Source organism: Cyprinodon variegatus, unplaced genomic scaffold, assembly GCF_000732505.1.
Source record: "Cyprinodon variegatus isolate N-32 unplaced genomic scaffold, C_variegatus-1.0 Scaffold351, whole genome shotgun sequence".
In the NCBI taxonomy this organism is placed as follows: Eukaryota; Metazoa; Chordata; class Actinopteri; order Cyprinodontiformes; family Cyprinodontidae; genus Cyprinodon; species Cyprinodon variegatus.
The window spans coordinates 614,966-624,376 of NW_015150804.1; the positions used below are offsets into that span (position 1 = coordinate 614,966).

A 9,411-nucleotide genomic window follows, 5' to 3' on the forward strand; every position below is an offset into this window, starting at 1 on the left:
ATGTTGATGCTTCCCTCTGGTGGATAAATAATAGTATCACAAGCTTAGAAAAACAAATCCTTTGCCACAAAAACCCATAAAAAAGTAACATTAATGATCTAATGAAACCAAGCAGATATTTTCAGATCTTTGGTCATATGGTGCTTTTCTGAAAATGTTCCCTAATGGCAGCTAAGTCACAGCCGTAATGCCAGATGTGTTTAGTGCAAACATTAGGGACATAATGCAACAACCCCCCCCTCCCTCCCTTCTTGTATTGTGCATCTGGGGCTGAAGCTGTTCAAGGCTAAACACCAAGATCTGTGGGAAAAACAAAATCTCTGTCCAAGGATGAACTCTGCCACACAGATAGAATTGATTCCATGCTCAGTGAGCAAAACTACAACTTGCAGATTATAGCCGGGGGCTGCTTTAGGATCAATGTTGTGCCAACACGTTGGAAAGTCTGCGTGGGGGTGACTGCCTGCTTCATCAATCTGTCAGAGCCATTTCCTGATCACTGCCCTGCTCTGCTGCTCTGTGTGACGAAAAAGAAAAACCTCTATGATTGAAAGCACTCCAACTGTTCTGGCGTCTGCTTTAATGCACTGACTCCTGTGGGGAAGAGAGAGGTTCTTCTGAGAAGACAAGCTTCTTAGCCTGGATTCAACATGAGGAAGGAGCGTCTGTGATGGTGTGTGATGGTGAGACTGTGGTGGCCACAGGGTTTTCCTTGGAGGAGGTGCAGGAAGCACAAGAGGGTGGGCAGTGGATTGTTCAGGAACAAAAATCTGCCTTGATGCTTTTTATTGGTTCCTCTGGTCAGGCAGTGGGAGGAAGTTTTTTCCTCAGCTTATTCTTTAGATTTCTGAGTGTTTTTGCATCTTTATGTGACTCTAACCTGTAAAAACAAGAAGACTTGATCCAAATCTTAAGGGTAAGTTTGACTGTTTACTCCTGTTTAACTAATCTAACAAGCATCTGGATTTAATTTGAGAGACAAAATGAAGAATCCTTATAAATATAATAATATTACTATTTTATTTATTGTTTTCCTGCAACTGAAAGCCTCTTCAGATCTTTGTTTACCTAACAGATGTTCAGATTTAATCATTTTCTAGCGATGTGTGTTTTGTAATAGAGGGTGGAGGGTGTGGCCTAACATGATCAATACTTCTATCAAAGTGTTAATAATTGATAGGGAGCCTGATTACCTCCAGTAAAATTAGCCCGACAAAGAGGGAAGCGTAATTGAAAAAAGATTAATTATTTAGAAAGATTCAATAGTCCTGAAATAATCTATGTGCCTAAAATATAACAAGGTGAAAATAATTCAACAGGCGCCGGAAAGTCACTAATTAACTTCAGGTAATCAGTGAATTAGAAAACAGGCTCTGCTTTCTCTACATTCATTGAGGTTTTTTGGGAGGAAAATTGACCGTAAAGCTTTAGGCTGTTCAAATGGAAGCAGCCATCATGATGTCATTTATTGATTCATGGAATCACATTTCAAGCTGTCTTCACTTGTTTTGACTGGAAACTGTAAGAGATCTGTGGATCTCACTCTCCTCCTCCTCCTCAGCTGAAACCCATCATTTTGAATAAAACATTTAGTCTAATTTGGTTCAGAATTACATAAATTCATGATCTTTCCATCGACTCAGTCAATTGAAATGTACAAAGTCTCTGTGAAGACCAGACTTAAAAAAGGACAAAGGTGTTCAAACATTTAAAAAAAACGTTGATTTAATGATGTCACAAAAAAAAAATACAAAAACTTTGCGGTGGTAGAAGCATCCTCCAGTCTCAAATATGCACAGCACAGGTAAAATGTCAGCTTCAGTGAAAATCACTCGATTTCTAAGAACTACTTTTTTTTTTAAGCCAACATGTAAATAGAACATTTATACTGTCCAACCCAAATATAAATCTGTTTGATGACGAACCTAAAATGAAAGCTGCAATAATTGAGCTGCATAGATGTGTTAAAACTTTACTGAATCTCCTTTTTTATTTAAGTTCAGCATTCAGTTTTCCTCAGTTCACACTGGTCATCAGTTAGAGTGAATCTGATTCCAGTTGTTTTAGCTGGATTTGCTGGGAGATTTAGTTTACAGAAATGGCTGTAAAGTCTCAAAGAGCCTTACTGTGCAAAGAAATCAGTCAGGATAACAGTATAAAAAAACTCCAAAACTTCAATGGAAACATTTAGATAAATAAATTGGCACTAGGTGGCATTCCAAAATGCAAAACCTTTCACTAAACTGACAAAAGACATGAGAGGCTACCAAAAGACAACACTGGAGGAGCAATAGGAATTTCCAAAATGCATTGTTTTAATTCTTTACTAAGGGTTGAGATAAACATTCAGTTCTGCCTAAAATAATTATAAATATTTGTATTGGTTATGTATTGGTGATTATATATATATATGGTTCCATCGTTAGCCTGTAATTTCTAACGATGGAACTAAACGACCCATTCATCGGTTACCATTGCATGTTTTCAAGCAATACGAGGCCTTGTCCATATAAGACTCAAACTCACTGCGGATCCAGACATTTGAATTGAGAAAGCTTCCTGGAGAGGTGGAGAAACGTCTTCAAATCTTGAAAACCAAGTCCAGTGGATATTTTTTGAATTTTTACGGAATGACTATGACCTGGATGACTGAGAACCTTCATCAGCACTTCTTATACAAGTCTCTCTTTTAATATAGATATGATACCTAAATGATATCATATGATCATGTTTGACACAAAGATAACACCAAACACTAATAAAATAATACTTAGTCCAAAGTGAAACATGGAGGTGGCAGCATCATGCTCTGATATTTTCTGAAAGGAAGCTAAAGATACAGAAAAATTGTATGTTTCAGCACCAAGTGAGTGGAAACATGCTTAAATCGATGACGAAATAACTTCCTATGAGGAATGTGGCGTGTTTGGATTTATCTCCTCTGACGCCCCTAAATAAACACCAATCCAGCCAATGGTTCTTATATCACATAATCAATAATTAGAATTAATCTGTGTGCCATTTAAAGTCACGATTCATGTACATATAAAGTTAAAAGAGCACATCACCCTGAATGCACCACCACTGTGGAGTTATAATTAATTTTTTATTATTATTATTATTAAATTTAAGAAATAAAGCGATCTGAAAGGGGACAATAAATTTGAAAGTAAAAGAGAGAACAGATTCTCACACTGATGGTAAAAACTGATGTTATTTACTGCAAGGTTCTGTGCTCAGCCCTACACACTTTATTAGATACCATGCATTAATTTAGAAAATCACTGTAAATTATCTTTATTTGTGAATAAACCAACTTTAGATTGTTGTGGTAAATGTTAAAAAATATCTTGTGCTTATAGAGTAAAACTAAACCTGTGGTACTAAGACACAAATAGCAGGTCTGATTAATGGTTTTCAAACTAAAAGTGTGCAAATCAAGATTTTTTGACATCAGTAACTGACAAAAAATTATCTTGAGAGCTTCATATAAACTATTTCAGAAGTAAAATGTTTAAAATATTATGAGAAAGCACATGTTTGATGGAAGACAACATTTTATGCAGGTTGTTTATTTTTCCCTAAATACTGTTAAGGGACTTATACTGCAAATACAGGGGAAAATTCTATAAAACGTTTAAGTAAAATATATGTATAGCTAGCCCAGCTTACTATAACCCCGCAAACAGAGTATTAATTAAATTTTATGTTTTAAAATGTTATCAATCACTACAAGTATGATAATGAGCTAATAAAATACAAAATACACAAAATCTCCTTACCATAAAGTATTTAGTAGCTGTTTACAATTAAAGAAACACAAATTAACTTAAAAAAACATTTTAAAAAAAGTAAAGGTATGGATGTTTATAAAAATTTTGCCCCTCTTTTCTAAGGTTTTAATGTGTGAAATAACTCTGAAGGAACAGTTTTGTTCACAGTAAAGATTTAAAAATGTAAAATATACAGATGGCGAATGAATACAACTTTCAGGCTTGAAATTACTCGTTACAATAATTGTAAAATAATGTTTTTTGTTATTTCCTTTTCTCGTTTTCTTAAAGTATTGATAGATTTGTTGGTTTTAACTCCCTAAAGAAATTGTAATTTCTGTTTGTTCAAACAGTAAACAGTATAATGTTGTATCTCAATAATAAATCTCTGATCACTGCAGGAAACTTATGGCCATTTTCATTTTCTCTGGTTTAAAATCAGCCACGTTTTGCCTTACAGAGTTATTTTATTCGTCTGTAGAGTCACCCAGGAGGTCATGCCAGGCAGCCCAGAGAACATCCCACTGGGGGAGTGCACACTCTCCCAGTCCCAGGACCAGCTGACACCCCCGAGCCATGAAGTGAGCACAGTCTTCACTCTGTCCCGTAGTGAGTCCCTCTGGACCACAGACCCCCCACCGAAAAAATGTGAAGTCTTCTGGTTTCCCATTCACTTCATGTCCACTGGAGGGAGCTTCCTGGCCTGCGGCATCGTCATCAGCGGCCTTTACTTTGCCGGCCAGTGCAAGAAGGTCACCAACATCCTGGGACCGGCCCTGCTCTCCGTAGGGCTGATGATTTTTGTGGTGGGAATGGTCCTCATCCCGATCACTAAGGAGAACAGAAAGTCAAACATGAAGAGGCCCCTCAGTTATTACAAACCCCCGGTTTTTAATGTGTGATGCTCTGAATCATTTCCTACAAAACCTCAATGACTGGGAGAGAAAAACATGTTCAGCATGGGATATACCGGAAATATTACTGATGTGATTCAGGGTGGAGGCCTTTCTGTTAACCTGGCTCAGCAGAACTCACCTTGCTGTCCTGAATGTGCATGAATATATTGGCATCAGCTGCTGAGAACAGATGAGACAATAAAAGGGGTTTTAAAAAATGCATTTATTAAAACATTTACTGACATTTTGTTCAAGAGGATCGAAAACAAAGAGACCATTTTAAACATTCATGGGTGAAACAAGTGAATGAGTAAAGTTTTCTAATGTTGTAGTGAACATGCTGACTTCTGAATGATTAAAACATTTTATAATTATCGTGTCCATTTCTATGTTTTTGTTGCAACCAGGAAGACTCCTGTGGAACAAAGAGCTGAAGAAGGATAAAGGAATAGAAACGCCTTCAGCCTTGAATTATGCAAACAGCCGTAGTTTGACTGAGGCGGCTAGAAAGCACAAGATTCAAAAACGATTTAAAATAGCGACAAGAAAAAACATTCAGAAACTCTGGCAGGCCTTGTTTGAACTGTAAGAAGCCTTCAATAACCAACAGTCTGAATGAAACCCTTCAGTAAGTTTGCACTTTTTTATATTAATTTCTGAGGAGGAATTTGAAAGAAGTGTGAGTAAGGAGTGAGAAAAAGGAGGCTCCTAATCAAATCCTGAAATTTTATTTTATTTCTTTAATAATACTTAAAAGGAAAAATATATCTAAGAAAAACAGGAAAGCTTTTGTCCTTCCTGTGGAATAGTGCTGGGAGTTTGTTGGTCCTGTCCACATCCATTGGAAGGATCTGTAGGAAAAACCAACATCCAAACTGTTTTATGCGTAAATTTAATGCATTTCATTGGTCGATCTGGTCCTTTTGTCTCAGATCAAGTTTGAGATGTTCAGGATCAGAGGATTCAGCACATGGCTGTTAGAGGTGTTTGGTTTGTGATCATCTCATCTTTATTTGTTGCAGAACATCGGCTCAGTCCATTAAAATGTCTCTGTGAAGGACCAGACTTAAAAAAAGGACAAAGGTGTTCAAAAATTAAAAGAAAACTTTGATTTAATGATGTCACAAAAAAAAAAATACAAAAACTTTGCGGTGGTAGAAGCATCCCCCAGACTCAAATATGCACACCACAGTTAAAAAATCAACATGTGAATAGAACATTTTATTGGAAGGTCAGAAGTTAAGTTTTTATTGAAAAGTTGTAAATAATTTTGTTTAAACAATAAATATTACACAATAAAACTGAAAAAAAAGCATTTTTTGGCTCAACTCTGATTTACCAGAATGATATTTTGATTATGAGTCAAAGCGAATGGAGCGGTGGCCTAATGGTTAGAAATCCTGAGGTTCTGAGTTTGAGCCCCACTCCCACAGACTGCCACTCTGGGTCCCTGAGCAAGACCTTTAACCCCGGATTGCTCCCCGGGGGCCCCACGATGGCAGCCCACTGCTCCCCAAAGGGACGGGTTAAATGCAGAGGTAAATTTCTCCAATGTGAGATCAATAAAGTTCTATTATCATTATTATTATTATTATTCAATAGAAAGAGTGAATCTTGAGTAAAAGGTTCGGTTTCCTCTGCCATATGGCACTTTTCCAATCATGTTTCCAGAACATGGTGTAAAACGGTGACGCTTCCTGCACCAAACCAAGAATAGTCTGGATGAACAAAGTAGAGGAAATAATCTAGGCTGGGTTGGATCCAGTCTGAAGTTTCCAGTCAGCAATGATTTATTTCATCTGATCCAGAGTCAGCTCCGCCTCTATCTGGACATTTCTAAGCATTTTATGCTTCTTTTCAGGTAAAAAATATTTCTGCATTTAGACAATAATTTTTATTGGTCTCATGTAACATTCCAATTTTTTGGAGAAACTGAAAATCACCAACATTAAAGAAACAAATGCTTCAATTGTATCATTCTTCCTATCTGCAAACTACAGTATATAATCTAAGTTTCCATTTTAAATGGAATGACTAAAATAATTACACATTTCAATGATTTCCTTCTACTCTGAGATGCATTTTTAAAATGAGCCACTTATTAATCTTCACCAAAGGTTCAGGAAGGTTTCACAGAAGAGTCGCTACTATTTAGAGAGAAAATCACATCCATCAAATAGGAAGAAAACCTGTATCTCTGGTCACCATGTAGAAATAAATTAATAATGTATAAAGCATTATTTATTGAGAAAAAAGCTCCTAAAACTAATTTTCAAAAGCCCCAATCAGTCCTTATTACTTTTTGACTAGAGCCAATGAATATCTCATAGAGAACCTGTCTGACAGTATGAAGTAGGCTATACTGAAAAGCATCAAGGGAAAAGAAAATCAAAAAACGGGTAAGAAACCAAAGTTCCTGATATGTATATACATATTATATATATATATATAAATTTATATATATATATATATATATATATATATATATAAAGATAATTTATATAATGTCACAAAAAAACAGAATTTCCCTCACTCGCCTCAGTTAAGGTGTTAAGGTCAAAGTTCACAGTTCAATGATAAAAAGGAGTGGCTGCACAAAATGGCCTCATTTAGAGTGTTTCCACTGCTTGCTCCATTTAGGACAATTTAACATATTATTTGCTTTTCAAATACCAATCCAGCAGCACGGACTTTCCAACAAATATGTCACATCCTGCTTCAGCCATCTTTGCTCTGGATTTAATGCACACACATGCTGGCCCTGACTATACACAGGCCTTACAGGTACAATGGTACAATGCTTAAAATATTTTATTCTTGCAGGGAAAGCATATTGTCTAAGCATTTTACTTTATATATATGGTGACAACTCATAAAAGCATTGATTTCTCTGAATTTAACCGTCTTCTTCAGCGAGGTGTGAGGGAGAAGCGGTTCTCCGCCTGCATTTCATTTGTGCACAGCCTCATCCACTCTGTGTCTCTGCTGTTTTTAAGTTGAATTTCATAAAATTAGATTGATTTATGCAGTTTTGGTTCAAATCTCTGAATGCTTAAACTTAAGCTACTTCATAGAGTTCATTTGTTTTAAATGTAATTAAAGTGTTTTTAATCACTTTCTGTATTGATGATATCCATATTTCCCTTCTGGCTGAATCAAAGTATTACCAAAAAAGCATTTTTTTTTTTTACTGTTTAGTTTTTATGTTTTACATTATTCCTTTACTTCCCTGCAACACTTTCAACATTCCACAAAAAAAATAAAAGTTTTATTTCTTTAGTTGATAATGACCAGGGCTGTTCAACATTTACATTTTTAAAAAGTTAAATCTAGTTTAAGTAAACTTAAGCAAAACATTGTCAGCTTTAATCATTAAAAAAAAAAATTCAACAGCAATATTTTGAGTGGCGAGTAACTTTGTAAAACCACTGCAGTGGCTTGTGAGTACATAGTTAATGCTAAGCCCTGACACGCTGATATTATTTATGTTACTGTTTATATTTGTATATTGAATTAATAAAGCTAACATTTAGAAACTGCAATTGCAAATAATTAAACAATTTCTGACCCCCCTCAGAAAGCATTGCCCCCCTCTGGCCCCCGCAGCAAAAAGGTCTAGCTCAGCCACTGGCTGAAGGGCCTCCTTGCTCTAATCAATAGATCCGCCTGTTGATTTTTTTATAATATATAAATTAGGACCCTTGATGGACCACGGTAAAATGTTATATCAGTTCCAGAAACCTGCGGATCAGACTCTCTGAACTCTGTGCTGCTTCACAGATGTTTGCATACAGAGAAATGTGTTGGCTGCTGGACCAGCTGTTAAAAACCCCAGAAATTTGTTTATCTTTAATTTTATTTATTAAAATACCTTTATCCATCCATCTTCTCTCACTTATTCCATCAGTGTGACAGTTCCACCCTGGACAAGACATACTACCATCCATGCACACTCAGCCCTAAGGCCAGTTAACCTAAGAGCCATTTTCTTGATCTGTGGGAAGAACCCATAGTATCTGGAGAGATGACAACATGCAAACGCCTTACAGAAATACTCTGGACCAGGAATTGAACCTGAAACATCCTTGCTGCAAGGCAACAGTATTACAATCTGAGCCATCCTGCAGACAGACTGTTTGAAATATTTTAAATATATTATTTTTTATTTTCACCCTAAGTTTTTCTGCAGGACTTGTATGGAAGAGGATTAGGGCCACTAGAAAAAAATTTTTTTTTTTACTGATTTTTACATTTTATTTCTGTTTAATATGGTGGAAAAGTCAGCATTCTTTTTTCTCAGAATTCCGACTTTAATTTCAGAATTCTGACTTTTTTCTCAGAATTCCAAGTTTTTTTTCTCAGAATTCTGTCTTTAATCTCAGAATTCTGACTTTAATTTCAGAATTCTGACTTTTTCTCAAAATTCTGACTTTAATCTCAGAATTCTGACTTTAATTTCAGAATTCTGACTTTTTCTCAGAATTCTGACTTTTTTCTCAGAATTCTGACTTTTATTCTTAGAATTCTGACTTTAATCTCAGAATTCTGATTTAAATTCAGAATTCTGACTTTAATCTCAGAATTCTGACTTTAATTTAAGTATTCTGACTTTTTCTCAAAATTCTGACTTTAATCTCAGAATTCTGACTTTAATTTCAGAATTCTGACTTTTTCTCAAAATTCTGACTTTAATCTCAGAATTCTGACTTTAATTAAAAATTCTGACTTTAATCTCAGAATTC

The 9,411-nt window shown here is 35.6% G+C and overlaps 1 protein-coding gene across 2 annotated transcripts; it reads left to right on the forward strand.

Moving 5' to 3' along the window:
• The first annotated feature begins 363 nt into the window (after positions 1–363).
• pirt (phosphoinositide-interacting regulator of transient receptor potential channels) lies at positions 364–5,021 on the forward strand. 2 transcript variants are annotated; one of them, XM_015385907.1, is made up of 2 exons: positions 364–916; positions 4,255–5,021. In XM_015385907.1, exon 2 carries the CDS (start codon positions 4,271–4,273, stop codon positions 4,673–4,675), a length of 405 nt encoding a protein of 134 aa, XP_015241393.1. In that variant the 5' UTR covers positions 364–916; positions 4,255–4,270; the 3' UTR covers positions 4,676–5,021. The 2 variants fall into 2 exon arrangements, with proteins under 2 accessions (XP_015241393.1, XP_015241392.1); XM_015385906.1 differs by having other exon boundaries at positions 367–916; positions 4,234–5,021.
• The last annotated feature ends 4,390 nt before the right edge of the window (positions 5,022–9,411 follow it).

What these genes read in the sequence shown, in the direction of transcription:
- pirt (XM_015385907.1), top strand. Translation starts at nt 4,271, where the DNA reads ATGCCAGGCAGCCCAGAGAACATCCCACTGGGGGAGTGCACACTCTCC.